The sequence below is a fragment of the Gouania willdenowi genome, chromosome 22 (genome assembly GCF_900634775.1).
Source record: "Gouania willdenowi chromosome 22, fGouWil2.1, whole genome shotgun sequence".
In the NCBI taxonomy this organism is placed as follows: Eukaryota; Metazoa; Chordata; class Actinopteri; order Blenniiformes; family Gobiesocidae; genus Gouania; species Gouania willdenowi.
The window spans coordinates 20,004,298-20,026,479 of record NC_041065.1 but is presented as its reverse complement, the minus strand read 5'-3'; the positions used below and the strand labels follow the sequence as shown (position 1 = coordinate 20,026,479).

The 22,182-nt window shown below is 40.1% G+C and overlaps 1 protein-coding gene across 4 annotated transcripts in view; it reads left to right on the top strand.

Annotated features, from left to right (window-relative positions):
* Positions 1-22,182, top strand: part of myt1lb (myelin transcription factor 1-like, b) — a 136,325-nt gene that overhangs the window by 98,031 nt on the left and 16,112 nt on the right. For 3 of the 4 annotated variants that reach the window (XM_028437507.1, XM_028437504.1, XM_028437506.1), the window contains 7 exons: positions 1,958-2,421; positions 4,885-6,030; positions 9,501-9,635; positions 13,354-13,444; positions 16,236-16,343; positions 17,097-17,323; positions 17,533-17,822. In XM_028437507.1, the coding sequence (XP_028293308.1) occupies positions 1,958-2,421; positions 4,885-6,030; positions 9,501-9,635; positions 13,354-13,444; positions 16,236-16,343; positions 17,097-17,323; positions 17,533-17,822 (2,461 nt within the window). The remainder of the gene's footprint in view (positions 1-1,957; positions 2,422-4,884; positions 6,031-9,500; positions 9,636-13,353; positions 13,445-16,235; positions 16,344-17,096; positions 17,324-17,532; positions 17,823-22,182) is intronic. The other variant, XM_028437508.1, reaches the window with a different exon arrangement.

Below are 22,182 nucleotides of genomic sequence, written 5' to 3'. Positions count from 1 at the left end.
ATTATAGTTCAAAGTACACTCAAACACAACCTTGTGCTATTCATTCACATCAGCCTTTAAGTAATGTAAAACTGGGGAAACATCCAGAGGTTATAAAAATCCAAGCCAGGGATATTTCACGGCTCAGTGAACTCCGAGCCTAGAGCGTGTTTAGTCCTCCTGTTTTCCAGCTTGGACCCTGGGTGCATTTGATGAGTCTCATCATTCAAACTATGCAGTTGCTTTGTTCACACCTATCTATACAGGCACTCATAAATATACAACAATTAAAAATCCCAGGAATGAAAAAAGAAAAAGAAAACGCATGCACTGGAGGAGCCAGGTAGCAGTAAAGGGTTCTGCAAGGTTGGTGGAATCAAATGGATTAAGGTGCAGTGATCAATAGCCAGAGCAAATACAGAGATTATCAGATTATCCGATTAGGATCTGTCCTACTGCTGCCAAGGGGAGTCAGAGAATACATTAAAACCTGACGTACCTCAGCAAGATTAAATTGATCCGGCTACAGGTTGTCTTTTTTACCATCCAGTCAATTTTAGGCCAATGGTTGTGTTGCACAGCACCTGGTTCACTTCAGAAGAAAGTCAATTTCTCTCTGTGAACAGAACATCTTCAGCTTTCTACTTATCCTTTCGACAGAGATAATAATTTGATTATTCAGTGACAAATTAAGAATTGTAATATGTGCTAATGTGTTAGAAACTTTCAACATTTTAAGGTTGGTTATGGTTAGTATGCTGCTGTTTTCATCTTTGGGGTTTTCCCCGAGCATGCATAGATTGTTGTTTTCGCTACTCACACACACTGTTTCTTTATCAATTTTTATATTTTTTCCCAATTTGAATGCTCTAAATATTTTTTTAAATGAAATCAATTTTGTGTAATAATTGCATTTTAATAATCAAAGCAATTAGCATGTGAGGGGGTAAAATCTGACCAGAACAACTACAATTTAAGGCAGATGGATAATGATTTGGATGTTTGTGATATTGTGTTTTTTAGGGTGAAGGGTAATCTTGTCATAAAGATTGCCTTTTACTAATTAGTACATGCAGTAAACAGTTCAGTTAAACTATGTGAGCAAATGATCATGAGGCTCAGAGCTGTTTCTAGCTTTGTGGGGGTCGTATACATGATGGTGTTTGGGGGGCTAACACTTCAAAAAAAACTATCATACATTGAAAGATTTCTCATCCTTTAAGTTGTCCACAATCTTCTGAATGATAGGTACTGGTCAATCATTAACATAAAATCTGTTGATTGACTTCACACACTGCTCAACCTCACCGTTCAACTATTGTGACCTAATTACGCATCAAAAACTCGAGCTACAGCTTAGCGGTTTATTTTATTCATATTTCGTACATTTATTTTTGTGCATATTTGTGATGAAGACCGATACATTTCATTTTATTCTGTTGAGGTTTAGGACTCAGCTTTGGGGACCCTTTGTAACTAATTGGGAACTCTGCCAAAGCAAAGTCTGCATATAACCAGAAAAACCAATGATTCCAATGGAGTTTTAAGTTCCATTTCTATAGAAGTGCAGCTCATTCTTAGCTAGGGCTCGATGGTGCTGTGATGGCAGTGCTAGCTAGTGGCAGCTAGTTGGTTTCCGGTATTCCTCGTGTTATCAGAATGAAGTAAAAATTCCACATCCCACAATGCCATGCACAGTTATTTCACGGTGGCAATTTCATCCTTTTTTTTCTCAAGCAAATTATCTTTTATTTATTTATGTATGGATGTATCTGATGGAAAATGTTTGTGTCCAGCAGATTTAACTCTGGGTATAATATACACTCGAGATATGATTTACATGTCCAACATTTCTGAACAAATGTCACTTAACTATTCCTCCCTTCTCTGCTTTGCAATAATTCTTCATAAGGATCAATTTAGTTCAATGCAAGTGATGCTAATGGTTAACATGCGCACTGTTGTCTATTTTCTGCAGTGCGTACGGCTGCCCACTGGCCAAAAAGAGAAAAAGTGTGGACAGACAAACCGTAGAACCCTCCCCGAAGAGGAGCACCTACCTGGATGACATGGACAACTCCACAATGGAGGAGTGCTATGAGACGGACGGGACAGAGGAGATGGACGACAGGGAGGAAGAAGAGGAGGAAGGGGCTGTAGAAGAAGAGGAAGAAGAAGAGGGGGAGGTGGAGGAAGAAGAAGAGGAGGAGGAGGTGGATGGCTATATGGATTACAACGAGGAGCAAATGGAGCATGAGGATGGGGAGGTAGAGAGAGGGGATAGAGAACGGGAAGAAGAGGAGGAGGATGAAGAGGGTGAGGTGGAGCAAGAAGAGGAAGAGGACAATGATGAGAGGGTAGAGGAAGAGGAAGAGGAGGAAACGATAGATGAGGTTGACTATGAAGAAGGAGAGGAGGAGGGAGAGCAGAGTCAAGGGCAAGGTGAGAACACATCCCCACCCCCAAACAAAATGAGAAGTTTAACGCCACCCTGTTCATAAATTAAACCTGAGATTTCCGATAACAATGTGTACTTGTACTTAAGGATGGCTTAAAAACATATATTTATGAGAAGTTTAACCCTTAATACAGAACAGAACAAGTGAAGCATTTTTTTCTCTTTGTACAGAAATGTTTATTATTGAACTGTAATGTAGATTTAGCCATTGTTTCTTCTTATTGTTGTTTTTATCTTGAAATTAATACATTGCATCAGCATTGTTAAAACAAATATTTTTGCTACCAAGTTGACACCAATGTCACGTGTGACTATTTTAGCTTTAATTAGCTTAAACTGATACACACGTATTACTGAGCAATTCTTTAAAGGTTTTAAGTAGCATTAGGCTCGTTGTTTTTCCTCTCTTCAATAGATGTACTGATATGATGGCTTCTCATGTGACTATGGAATTTCAAAAGGTTTGAACTAAGCCAGCTTAAGCTAGCTTTTGCTCGCACAAATAAGTAACTGTGTCATTCTGTATCAAACTGTTAGTCCAAGTATGTTGTTTCTTTAGACCTAGACTAAGGTAAGGTAATCATCATTCACCCCACCCATAAACCTCACCCACCCCCACTGATGTGGCCTAACACCAGATCTGGCAGATTCTTGCTTTTCACCCCCGCATCACAATTGGACCTGACAGTGCCTTCAAGTCCAATTAAGAGTGAAGCTCTGGGAGAGGAGTGTGTTAACCCTGTTTGGTGCGTAGTTCTGCCCACCCAAAGTGTTGATGTGGCATCTCCGCACCCGTGCTCCTATTTTCCTTCAGACAACTGTACACACTGGTGTTTATTAAAGCCAGGAGCCAAGGTTTCTTTCTTCACTACTGAGACGGTGGACTGCTGCTTTCTATCTCCCCGTCAGCATCCTTCTTTTCTGTGGAATGTGGCTGATTTTGTTTTTTTTTTTTTACAAGCATAATGTGTGCCACAGTGTTATGTTCCTAGTACAGACACTGCAAATCCCTCTTATGGTTAAGATCTTAGATTATGGTGATTACTGGGGGAGAACTAGCAAGCATTTCCCAAAAGAAAAGCAGAGAAATCTTTCCATAATCACATTACCCTGGTCCCTTTTCACCCCAACACCACACTGATGAACGGTCCCTGTACAGGAGCTACTTTGAGCTTCCTACTGGTATGCTTTCATTGCTAATCCGGCCCGAGTTCAGAGTAGGGCCTGGCAGTCCCTGAGTTCCCACCGTTAATCTTCTTCATTTTCTCATTCCTTTTGTGAACCTTGATTGCTCTTCAAATTGCTTTCCAGTGCTGTGGCGTGTTTGGGTACCATCAAAAGTTAAACCCCTGAAGCAGAAGGTTGCCGTACAAAAGCCAGTGGAAATATGTGCCTGGTCATTCGTGACTGTTGCATTTTCTCACTCTAATGATCTCACACTATAGGCACCAATGATGGGCTCATCAAACTAGAGTGTGTAAGTGTTTGTGTGTAAGTGTGTGACAAACGGAAAACTGGCATGCATGTAGATGACCAAAAATTTAAACTGTAATGTAAAAAAAAAATATACACACAAATACAAGTTTGTGTCATACTCTTTATTATATATGACAAAATTAAAACTACTTTTTCAAATATTTTTTAAATTTCCCACCAAAAGTGCTCTTTCAATGTTTCCTCTATCCCGTGCGTGTGTGCATGCATATCTCCAGCGATGTGAGTGGAAAATGTGACGCCAGCACAAGCCATGTGTTTCTGGGCATAAATGTGCACGAAGAGATTGGAAGTGCTCCAGGAGTAGGTGCTTGAAATTACTGACAGAAGAGGTTCAGTAACCTTTTGCAGTCTGTAAGAATCAATTAGGCAGTGAAAAAGCTCTGAGGACAGAAGAAGACGATGATTGAGTGAAAAAGAAAAAAAAAGAAAAAAACAAGTAAATGATGAATAGGTTACGTACCAATTGGGTTCATTGTGTTACCCATTGAGGATCGTATCATCACTTAGATTTTAGACTTCTTGTTATCTTGTTTTGAGAACATTATCTTCTAGTCTTTTGACTGGATAGTGCTGAACAGTAAAGTTTCTTTATTCTGATAGATATTCAGTTTGCTTTTGGTTCTAATCTTAATTCAAGGATCTGTGTTCAAAATGTATTATTTCAGACATCTGTTAAAGTCCAGAGCTGTTAAAATTAAAGCACCATGTTACATGTGAAATAGGTTTCTCTGCAACTTTGCTAAAATTACATGTTTAGCTTCCTGTGCTTATTCACAATTCAGAACACAAGCATCTGTTAAGACTCTCAAACTAAATTATTAGAGGAAGCAAAGAGTTCCTTATCCAATTTAGAAGAACCAAGTCCAGAAATCTGATTTAGCTGTAAAATAGAATGAAGGAAATTAAATTTCAAGACGTTTGTTTTATGTTTTGTTTTTTCTTTCCAACAGACGACGATCAGATGAGCAGTGGTGAGGGGGCCGAGGGTGCTGTTGGAGGTGGCGGTGGGAATGCCAAATCTGACTCAACAATGGAGAAGGACAACAACAATAATGATGAGTATGAGAACTACGACGAACTTGTGGCCAAGTCACTCCTCAACTTAGGTAAGATTGCAGAGGACGCCGCCAATCGGGCCCTGACGGAATCGGAGATGAACAGCAACTCATCTAACAGTGCCGAGGATGAAGAGGAAGAGGACGAGGAGGAAGAAGATGAAGATGAGGAGGAGGAGGATGAAGAAGATGAAGAAGACGACGAAGAGGAGGGAGATGGAGATGAAACACAAAGGGGTGATCCAACTTTGGATGTTGACAGCGATGTAGTTCGAGAGACAGTAGACTCTCTAAAACTTCTGGCACAGGGACACGGTGCCGTTTTGTCTGACAATATGGATGGCCAGGACTTTGAGAACAATATGGCTGAGAGTGGAAAGGAAAATGACTGTTCCCACAATGTGCACAATGGTGGCAATGGACAAGTAAGGATCTCCAGTAATGGACAATTTGAGAACAGTGATGAGGAAGTGTGTTTAAGTAGTCTGGAGTGCCTACGAAACCAGTGCTTTGACCTGGCTCGGAAACTAAGTGAAACCAAGTCCTCTGAGCGTAACGGGTTGTCCCAGCAAAATCATTTTTCATGCGGGGATCTCAATCAGCAGGCCCAGAATCACGGCTATGGGCAGTACCTCAATAATCAAGGTGATCGACGAACTCTTGACAGGAACTATTCCGACATGGACAATCTCATGAAGCTTGAGGAGCAGCTGAGCCCGCGCTCCAAGGCTTTCTCCAGTTGCGCGCAAGATGACCGGTACCACCACAACCACCGGGACTTTGACGAGGACACAGCCTCTGTGACGTCGGACCGATCGGAAGAAGTGTTTGACATGACAAAGGGTAATCTGTCCCTGTTAGAGAAAGCCATTGCACTAGAGTCAGAGCGTGCAAGGGCAATGCGAGATAAAATGGCCGCTGAGGCTGCCAGAAGAGACGGAATTAGGTACAGCCATGAAGACCATGGCCCTCGGCACAGCTACGGTGTTGAGCGTAAAGCACGGCTTCCTGATGGCATGAAGAAACCTTTTTACCATAAGGGTAAGTGGCTCTTTCAAAGTGAGGACATGTTGAAATGCATACACAAACACCATGTGAGACCATAACTGGACAAATGGAGATATGTTTACCTTCTTTAACAAGCTCAGGTAAAATGTTTAGCCTCCACTCTTTGAATCTGTAGTTAATCTCCCATCTCCTGATAAACTAGACAGCCCACATGTTTTCCAGCAACCTCACTGTAACCCCAGGGCAAGCTTTTTTAGCCAATTTGGAAATTCACATCTCGGCAGCAGCAGGAGCGGCAGCAGCAGCTTATGTTGTTAAAATAGGCCAGCATGGAAACATCAGAGGGTAGGCTTGTCAGGCATAAGTAATGGCAATCTGCACGGCCTGTTAGGACCACATATCTCATTCCTGTGATGCAGCTTGGGGTAAAGCTGCCTATTTTTAAACCTTACCAAAGCACTGGGGAGAAAGGACGGCAAAATAGAGGCCTTTATCCTGCAGAGTGTATTGGTTCTGTTGGAAGTATGAAGACATTGTGACCCCACTCCTAATTATTTATTGATACACTGACTGGAGAGACTAATGTAACCATCTGGCAATATGTACTTAAGTATATAGCAGCATTGCAACACTAGTCTCGCATTTTTTGTTTTCTTTACACTTTGTACCCTTGACACAATGATGTATCCTCTTTAGTGAATTATTTCTTCTTATTCGTAAGATATCTGATTAGACTAACAAATAACAGCATTCCAATACACAGCAGGATGATATCGCACCTTAAATGCCACACAATTCACAGCAGGTTTATAGTGCAACGTAAATGTCACACAAATGCTAATTTCAAGAGTGCTCTATGGCCCTTGTGTGGCTAATGTCTGAATAATGAGGAGATGCATGGCAGCTGCATCAAGATAACATCTTTCCTCCAGCAAGATAACCATGGACACTCGCCAACCATAGTTCTTGCATGTGTTTTAAAAAAGAGAGCATAGAAGGGAGGGGTTGGTGTGGAGAAGAGCACCCTCTTCCTGAGAGAAGCATGAGGTTGAGATGAAAATTGAACAGTATCAGAATGACCGATAACGAACGACAGGCGTACTGACTGCACATTAATTATCCAGAGATGGTATGGTAATGGGGGCCATTTGCTATGCAAAGCGCAGACCGTCCCCAGTCACAATCAATATCCCCTTCTTTCTAATATGCCTTCCACTCAGCTGCCTCCACTCTACTGCAATATAAGGTGGGCCGGCATGGGCACTGCGTCTTTGTACACGCATACGTTCATGCGTATGGAAATGAAAAATTATTTTCAAAGAAACTGTTCAAACATTAACGGTGAAAGTAATAATGTTCCCCCTAAGACATCATTATAGAGGAACCACAATTTACATGCAGACCGAGTTTCTTATCAACATGAATTTGTCCTGCTTTTGATTGCACTGGTGCCATATGAAAGAGCCAGACATGACAGAGCAGTAATGCAGCAAACCCATATGCCGGCTAACGTGCTTGGACGGCAGCTGCAGTAGATAAAAAAGGTCTTTGTTGATTTTAATTGATAGCTCTAGTTTGATGTTGTACCCTTAATTAAGCCAACTCATCTTTCGATGATAGGAAACAGAATAGATTTGTTACAGAATAAATAATGGTTTTGATGACTCAAAATGGAAAATGACCCAGCGTTGGAGTTTGCATTGCCTAGTTTGGTCAAACCTGTAGGTATGTTTTATACGGCAAATATCATGGGTAAAAATGAGTTATTTAAACAATCAAATTCTTCTTTTAACATGTGTAAAAAACAATCTGAAAACAGTAACTCTGCAATTGATTAAAATAGTGCAATTACACTCAATAGCTAGTAGAGTAACCAGTGTCAACAGGACACATTCACTTTGAAATTGAAAGATCAGACTGTAACATTCACATTTTCTGTTCATCCAACTTGCTCACTCTTTGCTGTGGCAAAATAATCAAGGTGATCTAGGCGAAAATTAACAGGTCTGTGGTATTAGCATAGCTCAGCATTTTCTACCAAGTGGATATAATCCAACCGCCCAGGGCCAACTTTACAAAGACTGAAAAACTTCCACATTGGGAATGAACCCTTTTAGGGTTTGGGTATGAAGTGTTTGCTCTGGTCGCCACTTTCAGGTTTGCAATCGACATATTTAGCAATTGTGATGGCTATTTGTGTATCCTAGTGACCTTCACATCAGGATTTGTATGTGTAGAAGGGGGAGGGGCGGGGGTGAGACGAAGATGCGCGGAATCAACAGGAGATAAAGAAGCACACATTGGATTAAAGAGGCACTCTTATTGCCACAATTTAAGAAATGTAATTTTTTAAATTATGGTCAATACCATTGTATTGCGACACAAATCTACTAAATTGTAAGCATTACTTAGCTATTTTGTTGGGATGCAATTAAAATAAGGAGATAAAAAATGGCTTTTTCTGTTTCTAGTGATGGGTCAGTCAACACACACACACTTAAACTCATACAGTTAATATAAAAACTCACATGAACCTTTATATCATGTATGTATCAAGACTGTGGAAGAAAAATGGACAAAAGAAATGTATGCTGCAAAAGTTTGAGTTTCCTTTAAAGATGTTTGAATAGAATAGAATCTAAATGTACAAGCATTTCTACAGCATGGGAAATCCTTGACCTTTGCTAAAAGTCAAAAAACAAAATGTGGACTGTTGGATTTCCAGGAACAATGCCAGTTGGCAATGCGCAATGTTTTTTTTTTTTCCCATTGGTGGTAACAGTATCGGATTTTGGTTTTAAATAAGCTGTAAATCTAGCTTGTGCGTGTGCGCGTGCAAGTGTGTAGAGCTCCGATTGACTCACGCAAGGAAATTAAATCTGATAAAATATGAACTGAAATATAAAACACCTCTTTTGGATTCTCAAATCTTCCCCCATTTAGAACTATCCAAACTTCAAGATCAAAAGATATTCTGGAAATCAATTTTATTTATTAATACTCCTTGTCTGGAAAATGGCAATTGATATCAATGACTAGCTTTTAATGTAAACTATGACTAGAACATGGATGTGATCATATTATAATAAAAAGCTAATGTCCTAAATTATACAAATGTGGATACTTAAGGTTACATCCTTATTTAGTCACACTGTAATTGACTTTTTAGTCTATTTATTCATGTTTTTGTCCTTCTTTACTTCCTCTTCCTATACATAAAATATTTGCTCATTTTGCACAATTATTTGGTTGACCCTTTGTTAGGTTAAGGAAAAAAATGCCTTTTTTCCACCTCGTGTGGCAAAGAAATAACAAGTTACTAAATGTTCTTCACGAGATTCATAAGTCATCAAGCAATGGATTCTCATTGACCTATGCAGGTGCCCCCTACACTACACTATGACTGTTACATAGTTTTTCCTGTCATTTAGACAGAGCCCTTATTAGTGCTTTTGGCGATCCATGATCTGTGCAATATCTCACTTTTTCTTTTTTTTTTACAGATGTTTCACGTGCCGACAAAAAGGAAAGTCGGTGTCCAACGCCGGGCTGCGACGGCACAGGTCACGTAACAGGCCTATACCCCCACCACAGGAGCCTTTCCGGCTGTCCGCACAAAGACAGGGTGCCACCAGAAAGTAAGCACAAGTACCCCATGCCAGCTCAGAATATCTGTATTTGATTTACCCTGCCTGTGTCATTGGTATGGTTTGATGTTCAGGAAACCAGCATGTTACCCTTGACCCTTGCTGACTGGCTTGCTGTGTGTGTCCTGTTCTGCTTGCTTGCTAAATGTCATTTTCTGCAGTGAAAGGAGGGCCCTTAGATTGGTCGAAGAAGCACTTGTCTTGCGACCATTTGTAGGGGTCCTTAGCTTTAGCTTCACGATTGCCTGCTTAGTGTGCCATAGTGACGAGGTGGGAAATGAGGCCTTGCTAATAAGCTGACTATAGCGAAGACGAACTTAGATGTCAGTCGCTGCCGAATAGCGACTTACTTGAATGCACAACATTTACTAAGAGCGATTGAGACCATGTCATAATCTTGTCAATTGCTTTTTTCACTGTACCATTTGGGTTGTATGCTTCATTACAGCATGATTTGTAAGTACATGTAAAACACAAAGAAAAAGGTCAAATTTTCCCACCACACATTTGACTCATCTGTATTGCTTTTGCCGTGTTTACTGAGCTCATTCATGTTCAATTTTCCCCAACTTGGAGCTATTCACAGACCTTGATACTAGAGTGTGCTTGAGTCACCCCTGCCTCCGATCATCTATTTGTATTCCTTGCTCAATTAAGTTCTGCTGAATAGAAAAGCCGTGTCATACCTCTGAGCCACAGATCAAGTGAAGTGGCAATAAACATTAGCCTTGAATAAAAAGTGCATTTCCTCCGTAGAGTATTCAGCCCAGCTATTTAGTCTCACTCACCTTGTGCAAACTTCTATATAAAAGCTCCTCTTTTATATGTTTCATTCACTGCAGCATAAAAAAAATCCTGCTGTGGTCTGCCACTGCCCAGGCTGGCATTGGGAAAATAAAGAAGCTAGAGAAATCAGTTGTCATTAAAGACAGACTTGTAAAGACCAGCAATGTCACAAACGGACCTTGTCTCCCGGAGTTTTGCCCACACAAAAATGCCTCACCTAGGATATGCTCATCTACTAGAAATATGAAAGGACTCACAATGATTGATCAGGAGCCCTGAAATAGATTTTGGAATTATTTTGAATTGTTTGTCATTGAAGTTTTGTTGAAAAAGATGTCGATGTCCCTAATACTGCCTAACGTTTCTTAGTGGTTGTTATTAAGCAAAAGCTGTACAAATAATAGGCATCTTCTCAAACTAAGGTGGGATCATTTTGGATTCTCGCTGTCAATTTAGTTTTTTTGGTATAGTTGCGTTGTATGTATTGACATTTATGCGATACAGTGAAAGACAATACCGTTAGTATCGATATAGCTTTGTTTTAAGGCTAATTTGGCGTTGAAATAATAATTTTAGAAGTCGCTGCTTTCCTGATTTCTTTCCTATTTGTCTTACTCAGTTTTGCACTGCCTCTCTGAGCGTAAACACCCCGTCCTCACTCATTTCTCTTACAAGTGCTGTGGAAACATGAAGGATGTAGACAGCAGAAAGTTTGATAATGACGACTCAGTAATTTGGTGATGGTTTGGTTTTTAATCATCATTCATGCAGGCCAGCACAGGAAAGGGGAGGGGGCATTTATGTGTGCAAAACTCACTCACAGGTGCTGTCTCTAATCAGCGAAGAAGCACAATTGGCACAAAGATATCGTGATTTGCACCATTGACTTTGTCCCAGAGTTGTCTTTCTTGTAAGACTTTGTTGAGAAGAAATATCAAGATATAATTTTTGGTTTATATCGCTCAGCCCTAGTTAGCAGTGTAATAGGTCACTTCTCGAGCACTGTCGAGGTGCCCTTGAGCAAGTCACCGAACCCCAACACTGCTCCCTTCATTGTAAAGCGACTTTGAGTACACCGAAAAGCGCTATATAAATTTATGTATCATAAAAATAATAATAGTCCTAAACATCTAAAACGTTGCAGAACATTGAATGATTTGTGGTGTCTTGTCTAAGAATGGAACATGTTAATGTTAAAACAGCTGTTATCGTTTTAAAAAAAAATCTATTTCATGAATGTGAAAGTAGCCTATGAAATGCATTTAGTATTAATTTAGGGATTTATATTCTAAGGCTGGGTTGACTCTTGCAGTCTATATCCTTTTAACCATGTCCTAATAATGCCAAGCTTATCTTTTTCAATTACTGGTCAGCCAGCAGTCTGTCTGAAACCATTGTTAACAATCAACCCAATTAAATGATCTGTGCTAAAACTATACTGACACAGACTCAAGTCTTGCATCGACAGTTACTCCAAGCTTGATCTTTACCCCCAAGGTATTTGTTCAGGTGACGCCTCACATTTTGATTGTGTTCATAAAAACACCTCGCTTTCCAATCGTACCACATTTAAATTCCCCTCCGCTCAAAAATACCTTCAAACCATGCACTATTGTGTGCAGTCATCGAACTCTCAGTGTTTAACAAGATGCATGAACTAGTTAGCATTATGTCACAGCTCATGAGGCCGTTGCATGTCCACTTAAAACAGAAAAAATAGACGGATCAGAATTTCAGGTAAATACTGTAAATTTCGTCCGACTAGCTGCAGGGCACCATCAGCTCCGGGTACGTTTCTTTCCCTATTAACACATTTGCCGTCCTAAATGGACAATGTATTATTAATGCAGTGGCTTCACTTAATTGGAAAAAATCACACAGTGCAGCCACTTCCCAGAGAAAAATGACAATTAAATTAGACTGCCTGTTAAAATATTTTCATTTCATGTATCGTATTCCATCATAACAGTACAATGTCACACTAAAGGAGTCCTTGATTTTATCCTTAATGTTTTTACTTTAAATAATAACGTGGATATTTCATCACCTTAATCTTTACCGCGTTCAATTAGTACCACGTAGTTCCTGCAATGTCAGGTTCAGCTCTTCGTTTTTTTTTGTAACCACTCTGTCAGACTCTTTGCAGAGGGCACAGAAAAATTGTGCATGCATAATGTTTTGGCTTGCGGCATGTTGATGTCTTGGGCTTTGTCCAATTACCTGCACCGAGCTCCAATTAGTAAGTAGTGTAAGGAAAGAAGGATCATGTGGGGTCAAGGTTTAAGGGGGTGATAATGATGAGGCTGATGCCGATGGGGTTTGGCCCCACAAGCACCCGATGTCAAGACCATTCTCTCACCCCCACCCCCCTTTCTGCTCGTGGTGCTCCGACGGCTTCTCTCAGACATCCATAGATCATTAATCTAATTGGCTGGTAGCCGAGGGGATCGGAGACCGTTATGGACTGTTTTAATGGTAAACGGTATTGAAGACAGAGCCCTCTAACAATATGTTGGTTGATAAGATGGCATACTTCATCACATCTATCTGCTTGTGCTGATAATTCTAAAGCTTGCCTTTTTTTGCATGATTTCCAACTGTTTGGTTTGCATGCCAGAAATTTCCCCCTATCTCTGTCTTTTCGTCGACTTCGTCCTGTTAAACTTAAATGACATCTCTTTATTCATGACTGTCCCCATCTCATGAATACTAATTTGAAAGTGCAGGAAAAGTGGAAAGCAATATGGTGGGAACCCATTCCTGCCCTTTCCAACTAGTGTTCATTAAAATAAAGAAGAGGTCATTTGGGTTCACACAGGCTTATTTCTTAATGATGTTTACGCACTAATAAAGCTCAAGCGGGATTGTAAAGGGGGCTCCTAACCTTCCCTGTCTTTCATTCCTATCTCATGCCTGTGCGAAGTTGTGGCAATGTATGAGAATGTTCTTAAGTGTCCTACGATTGGCTGCACGGGACGCGGCCATGTCAATAGCAACAGAAACTCCCATAGAAGGTAAGAGCACAGCCTGGAGAGAACCCTCGCTGTCCACACCTATTATTATTATTATTTGTGCTGTAAGACATTTTATTTTGCTGCTATAAGCAAGTTTGTCTCACTCTTTTTGTTTTATCTTTTGTTGTTGTTGTGTTTTATATCTGTTTTTATAGTAAAAGAATTATGGAAAAATGTGTCACACAATGTTTAAATATTAAATTAAATCTTTTTATTGCATAAATGCGTAAAATTCAAGTTCTAATAATGTTTTTCAATGTGATTCTTAGTTAAAGGTTGATATGGTTTTATTGTATTCATCGTATAAAATCTTTACCAAATCTAGTTAACTTTTAGTTAAAACTTATATTTTTTTCAATGTCTTTCCTGACTATGAATCTGAAAGGGTTAAAATAATCCACTTATTACAAAACTGATGATGGTAGTATGAGAATGACTAAAAAAAGATCAGATTACAAATTATACTATTACCAATAAATACATTTATAAATAATACTATAAGTAATAATTTTATGATAATTCTAGATTAGTGATACCTGATAAAATGCTATGTGGTGGATTTAACGCACATGACCTGCTATTATGCATTGCTGGTGCATTGTCACAGAAACAAAACATAACGTAGGAAACACAATGTTGCAAATGTAATGTAGCAAAGATAATGCGGTAATGGTAGCAATTAAGCGAACACTGCCAATCTAACACAGCAATCGCAATCTTGTTACGCAATGTTGGAAAGTATCAGAAAGCATGGCAAAACTGAAAATGGAGAACCATTTTCTAACTTTCACCTTATATTTCAAATTGGAAAAATTGTAGAGTAGGCAATATGCTGAGGTTTTATCTGGTCCTCACACTGTAATGTCGCATGCTAACAAATGTTGGGGTGTGCTCACTGTTTCGTTGCATCCGACACATATCTAAGTCATTGCAAAAAAACCTTTCAACACCGCTTTTCTATTGACATTGTGGCATACATAAGTGTCCTGTGTTTGCCGTGTTGGACCAAGCATCAATGCTTAGGTACAGCTCTCCAACCGTGCCGTACGAGGCAAACGCGTCGTACTCAAGCATGATAGGCTACAGCTCCAAGTAATTAACGTGCTTAACACGTTTAACCAATAATTACTCAAACAGGCCACATGAGCAGCATAAGAACTTTGCTACAGATGGTAGAAAATTTAAAGTATGACCTGCATAAAATGAGCTGCAAATGTGCATTATTAACATTTTATGTCAGAGTTGAAATAATTTTGAAGGCAATAGACCCCTTTTTACCTATTGAATTATTCATTGGCTGATGGCACTAAATGCCATGCACCAGGTTACGGTTTGGAGGGGGAGGGCTGAAATAGCGGGGTGCCGTCAGACAGCGTGAGGTGACAGTGAAAGAGGAGTGTCACCCATAGCAGATGCTCAGGGAGTCAGGCGTAGCAGCAGCCATTAGCACCTTTCTGCCACTCAGCTAGGGTGACAGGCAAGGTGTAGACCTGGGAAAGAACCAGAATGCCTTCACGCTGTGCTCAATGACACGACGGCAGTGCGGAATAGGACGCTCGCTCTAAACTTCCACTTTTACAGAAAAGAGCTGATATAAACCCCGCCATAGTACTTCACACTTTCCCACCGAATGCACACTTTTCCCTCAGCTTGCTAAACACACACACACCCCAAACACACATTTAGGCACGTGAGATGACAGGTGCTTGTGAACACAACCCTATACTGGCTGCAGGCCATTGTCAAAGATAATAATTTCAGCTCTGCAGGACGCACTGTGAATGACAGACTGAATGGAGAGTAATGGGAGTTAAGGATCCCAACATGAACTTATGTCACATCTGGTCAGTTAGTTGTCAGAAGTAAGTTTTCCCATTAAAAAACAAATTTTTAGTGTACTTCCCATGTGCCGTTGTGTGTGGGGGCATTTGTGAAATGCCTGCAGGTTTTTAGGAATGCGTCGTTGTATGTCCATGGCATTGTTTGTTCAAAGTCAAAGCATTCAAGTTTTGAATTGAATTTTAATAGTTTTATCATACATTTTGAACTACAGTCAAGAGTGAATTGACTGACTGACGGAATGACAGCTGTCTCTGCAATTTTTCAGCACTCTTTGAAATTTTCATTGGAAAAATGTTGCAAAGGTGTCAAATGTTTCCTCAATTCAGGAGTGAGTCTTCCACTGTTTTTGAGTCTGTGACAGATGATAAAAAAAGGTTAGGGAGCTAAAAAATGTAAATGACATTTTAAAATTTGAACACAACCGAAACTATAAATCCCACTTTTTGTTGTTGTTTTTTTTTTTTTTTTTATCATTTCATCATTTCTATATTACATTGTTTTACAACAAATATTCTATCTCACATTATTTTTGGATGATGTTTAATTTAGAAATGCATGTATGTATGAACTGTACTGTATGCATGTTCATAGCGTCTACACCTGCTTATACTGTTTCTACTACATGCTTTGGTCTGTAGTAAAAAAAGAAAATGAATAAAAAACACACATTCTACAAAAACACAAATTCCACTAGGAGTAGCATAGATTTACACCCCATGCAACATAGATTATGACTATGTTTGCTTACTTGCTCTTAGAGACATAGCAGAGCAGACATTTGTCATATAAGGTTATGGAGCATTATTCTAATAAGAGTCACAACTTCTCAGGTCTGAGCACAGAAATAGTAGATTACAGTAAGACTTTAACATCATTTTACGAAGTCTTCAAATTGTCACTAATAAACACGAAATTGACCTATTGCATCCATGTGTCTGTTTGATCTCAGTTTGTCTGGATGTCCCATCGCTGCAGCCGAGAAACTAGCTAAAGCCCAGGAGAAACATCAGTCCTGCGACGGCTCAAAGCCCAACCAGGCATCAGACAGAGTCCTAAGGTAAAAATCCCTCTAATGCTCTCGTCTGCAGCTGATGTATCAAAGATAAAGACTAATACATGTGTATATTTGACATTTTATGAAATGGGAATTAAACAAAGCTTTGACGAGAAGATAAACAACATCTCTAAACATTTCTGCCCCAACTGACTATTTCGCTTCCTTTTTCCTGCGTTTGCTTAATTTACTTTGTTTCATGTTTATGTTTTGGTCCCTTGAGAATACATCTAAGGATGTGTCTGTTCATTCCTTCACTACCCACTAAAAGGCTGAATGCTTGATATGATTAAAGGATGATGGTCCTCATTTGTCATCGAGAAGGCAAGGCTCTTTGAATGATACATTCTTTGATACCATTTGATGAAAAACCATAGGCATTCATGACTGGTGTATAGTTATCTGACTGAGTGTCACAAGTATATGTATTTATTTCTTCTAGGTTTTAGATTGAGTTATTAAAGGCACTTTAAATGATAGGATAATCACAAAGATTCATAATGAACTGCTTTTTCTAAGTCTGACCGACTATGAAAAAGAAAGACCCGAAAGTCACTTCTTCATTTTCCATTATCACCTTCCATGCACTAATCCCAGAGCATCACCCATGGTATTTTCTGCCTTCCCTTTCCTCTCCTTCCCTTCATTCCAGTAAATCAATTTATTAACCAAACCTCCCCTAGTTGTCCTCTCCTTCCCCTGGGCAATGTTCAGTGCCTCGGTCCAACTTCCATCCCCTCGTCATTTATTTTCCAGGCCTATGTGCTTTGTCAAACAACTGGACTATCCACAGTATGGTGACAAGAACAATGTCTCCACCAGCACACCTCGGTCGAACCTGGCCAAAGAGCTGGAGAAGTACTCCAAGACCAGTTTCGACTACAGCGCTTTCGATGGCAGCAACAATCACCAAGGGTACGGGAAACGGGCCATCGCTCCCAAAGTCCATGGACAAAGAGACACGTCGCCCAAAGGATATGATGGTATGGATTTACTGCAAGTTAACAGTTGTTATAATCTATCATTGCTGTGGAAAGAAATCCAAATAATTCCGTAGAAATATCCTTTTTTTAAATTACCAGAGTAGTTACAAAGTTTCCAATTTAATGATACAAATGTGTGTCCCACAGGGCTTCATGTTAGGCCCCCCTGAGTTTTAATGTTTAGAAATAATTGCTCTCGCACCATACAGCCAAACGGTACTGCAAAAACTCCAGCTCGGCCAGTAGCACCACCAGCACGTACGCCCCGAGCAGCAGCGGCAGCAGTCTGAGCTGCGGAGGTGGTGGAGGGGGCACTGGTGGAAGAGGCGGAGGGGGTGGGGGTAGCAGCGCCAGCAGCACCTGCAGCAAGAGCAGCTTCGACTACAGTCACGACATGGAAGCCGCCCACATGGCAGCCACCGCCATCCTCAACCTGTCCACGCGCTGCAGAGAGATGCCTCATGGCATGGGAGGGAAGCCTCAAGACCTGTGCTCACAGGTAAATATCCATCCTGATGTCCTTCTCTAAAGCCTGTAGAGTAAAACACCAAATCAGCAACTTTTCTGACACAAAATCCTTACCTCACATGACTCTGCAGAGTCTTACAAACCTGTAGTGATGTCTTTGTGAGACTTTGGCCTCCTGCTGTAGTCAAAGATTATCTTCCTTCTTCTTTCATTATGTCAGCAGCGTATGCACAGACACACACATACACATACACGCAACTCTCACATCCCATCAAAGATCTGCCACTGCGTCTTACACTCAAGGCTCAGTAGGGTTGTATTTTTTTTATTTTCCATCTGTGCATCAGATAGGAGCAGGACGAAGCCCCGTTTGACATGGTGTGAGTCCAGTGTGTCATTTCGGGGGAGATAAGGTGACGGTGTTCCCATATTATCTGTGCTGAGATGCTGAGCTGGAAAATAGAGGCTTGGGGGTGGAGTGCACCGCAAAGGGCTAATGCTGGCTTAATGCTAATGTTGACAGCAAAGACAGCAGAGAGGGCTGATAAAGTTAGAGAGAAGAAAGTCAAAGATACGCGAGACTTTCTTAGTGGAGAATTTCAAATGTCACCGTGCAATAGGAGAGAAGTGAAGTTCTGGCAGAAAGATGGAGAGCCAATGGAAAAGGAAAAAAAAAAAGCCAAAAGTAACACATTTCCAAAGAAAAGTGGAGCTAAACAAACTTGGCAGGACAAATGCCTGCAGCAGTCAGGACTTCCACAAGTCCTCCATCATTTCATTGTCTGTCTTCCTCCTGCTCCAGGGGCCAGATAGGCGGGATGGCCCTGTGGAAGGATGGGAAATAACTTCAGAGGTTTTTCCTTTTCCCTTTTTCTGCTCCGTTCCTCTTTCATCTTAACCTCACCTCATAGCACACGCTCCTGCTTTGAATGAAACTTCACAGACACATATTCACACCGTCTTGTTCTTTCAGTTATTGTGGGCTCTTGGTTCTTTTCTCTCCCTCAGCTCAATGAATCCAGATTGATTCAGTGACTGGAAGGCTGTGCCTATGTATGCCAGAGTTTATCCTCATTAACTCCCGTAGCTGCATCAATAGTAAGAACCCAACTTAGGTTCAAGCTTCTTAGGGTATGTTTACACTATCGGTGGCTGGAAAACAATTTGTTAGATTGTTCATTGAAGTTGTATTTAAGGCTGCTTTTACATTAGGATAGTCCAGGACTCGGCTGGTAAGGGCGGAAAATATATACCTGTACATTTTGCTCAGCTTGCAAAATGGGACCAAGTTCACTTGCAACCGCTCGGAAACCACAATTTTCATTTGAAGTAGGGTGTGCTTCTTTGATTCACACCAGAGCCTGGTTCCGTGTTCACAGGGCCAAACGAAAATAACTTTCAGCAAAGACAAATTCTACAGTGGTTAAAGTGAGTCAGGGTTTGCTGGTGCAAATGATTCTTCCAGTAAAAGCTCAAAACAATTCACTCACAGGTTTCAAAGACTACTTGGAGCTCACTAGTGAGATGAAGGTGTGTGAATGAATCAAGAGATGTGGAAAACTTAATTGCAGGAGAATGCACATAGCCAGCACAGTGTTTATATATGTTTATTTAGAATAATTAATGTCATATTTAGTGCGTTTCCCAATTAGCTTTATAGTGTTGGAAACAACCGATTACACTTGTGCTGTCTCCTCTTTTAAGAGGTGAAATATATTAGTCGTTGAATCGTCTGTTCTGGCGGTGCTGAGAGTAAGAGATGATGACTTTAAGCAACCAGTGATGGGTAGAATAGGTCTCACAAAAACAACAGGGCCTAGTCTGGTGCTAGTCATTTGCAGCGGCTAATACCTACGAGAAAGGTCCCCCAAAAAAAGGGTATGCAGTAGCACTGGTGAAATCTAAGGTGATCTTCTTTATAATTATTGAACGATTCAGTGAAGGTGTTGTCATCACATGAGAGAATAAGAGGCAAAATAATGCACACTGTCAAAGGCAGTGAGGTCCTCAGAGCATTACTTTCCCTGGAAAACTGAGCTCATGACGCTCATGTCGATGTTGCTTCGACATGCAAAAACTTTGTGTGAAGACCTTTTCATGGCTGCTGTGTTCTTCAATGACACCACACATCAAATATCTTCACAAAATTTCTCTTGATTGTAAAATCTTCATTGTTACATTTTATAGTTCCTAATCCACTCAGGCACTAAAAAGAGGGCTTCTGCACTGCCAACTCTCAATTGTTTCATTTTTAAAATTGCATTTGTGTAGAAAGAGTCATAATGTGTAAGAACTTACTCAGCAATAGGGCCAATGTGGATTCTTCTGATATTCTAAAGAAACCCGTATAGTCTTGAAGAGTTTCAGTCTTGTTGGACATGAAAAAAGAAAGGGCAATGCATTTGATCTTTTGTTCTAAATCTGGTGCATTTTCTAGCTTGATTTGAGATAATTGTGAGTAACACATGTTACAGTCTCTGAATACCTTTTTTGTAATTGTTGTAACTTCCCAATAGAAAGTCTAATGTGTGCCTAATCCATAGCTGCTAATTTTCGAGGACTTCAAGATTTATGTAGTGTTCTACTTTTGTCCTGTTCAAATGTCTGCCATTGATTGCAATTTCCTTTGCAGAACTTTTCACACAAGACAAATGTTGGCATGAAAAAAAGCCATTCAATAACAGGTAGTTTGTCTAATTAATTGTTCCCCTGCTACTCTATTCGTACTCCTGCAACCTATCAAATTATGAGCCTTTTCAAACAGCATAAAGGCCTAGAGAAGTTTTAGTTTTTTATTTTAATCATTTAACTTCTTGGTGCTACCATGTTATTTTTAGTTCCAAAATCATTAGAACCTCACAGACTTGTGATGTTTATAGAAATGAGGCTTGCAAGGATGACAGCAAGATGCTGAGGTCGAGCAGGAAAGCGGAGAGGACAGTTCTATTTCTTGACCTTAAGAGGTGAGCAGAGGCAAGGTGCCACACTTTTCCACGCCCAAAATTTCAGTGGCAACAGAGGTCGGAGATGGACCAAAGCAGGGGGTAAGATGCTAAGTATGGAATGGAATCTATACGCACATCTTGAAAACATTGTTAATTGGATAGTGACATTGATGCAGTTGGTGACAGAGACGGTGGTCTGCAGCGTGTGTTTACAATGACGAGACGAGTCATCCCCGCCTACGAGGAGGCTCAAGGCATTGGAAATGCACAGACTGATTTTCTGTTGTGGCCCTTTACTTTCTCATCACCCTTTACAATTTTCCCACTACTTGTTCAAGCTTTTGCTAAAACCCTAAGATTGGAATTGGTATTTGTTTGTTTAGTTATGTTGGCAGTAAATTTGTTTTGACTGTAAAGAGAGTGGATTGTATTTGATTAACTCCTGCTTATGCCACAGTTGTCACAGTATTGTCACCATTACCAGGTCAATGGCCCAATGACCCTAGCTTTTAGACACCAGTTGAGCTTTCTACACGTATGGGAGTGAAGCAGGCGAGGGGCAATGGTATATTTTAAAGAGCATACAGTAAAAACATCCGCCTAGGTACACAATACCCTTTATGAGATAGTTCTACCAATCTTGGCTCCATGTTTTCTTTTTTCCCCGCACACCCTGAAAGCCTTTATCTTTCCAGTGACTGTAGGAGTGATGTGCATGTGACTGTTACGTCACTGAGACATACATATCAGCAGGAAGATATGCATGGATCTGTAGAAAGATGGCTCATGATGGCATCATGCTTCGCCCCACCGGCCTTTTCAAAGTCCCACTTCACATTTTTTGGTAGTTAGAATGTCCAAATCTGTTCACCACAATGAACCCGGTCTTCTTAGGAATAACGTCATAATGTTCAAGGAACTGGATGACAGGAAACCAAGAGCTAAGATGATGGATTTAAATGCTATTTTGACATACACTCTGTGGGAGCGAAACACACGTTATATTGACGTCAACACAATATGTCAAAGCTTATTGGCTGAAATTTTCAAAATGGCGATGCCCAAATATGAAGAAGGGGTATTTTGTGTTTGAAGGCTAAAAGTTGATATACTGTACATTTCCTACACCAATTATTAACAAAGTTGAATAATTCTGCTTTAGATCTATCATCTGACGTGCATTTATAAAGAAAAGCTTTCACACTTATTTTTCCACTCAAACTTAAACTCTATTTCCTTATTTCTTTTTTAACATTAATAATCTGCTAATAATTATAATTCTAATTATTTTACTTTTTTCTTAACTAATCTAATATCATTTAAATGTCTCAAGCCTCTTAAATTGAAAGCTATGTCTAATCACTCTAATGAGGCTTATCTTATATTTTTATTTTATATTTGGACTTCAAGTTTTAACCTTTTTTAATCTGCTGAACTCGTTGAAAA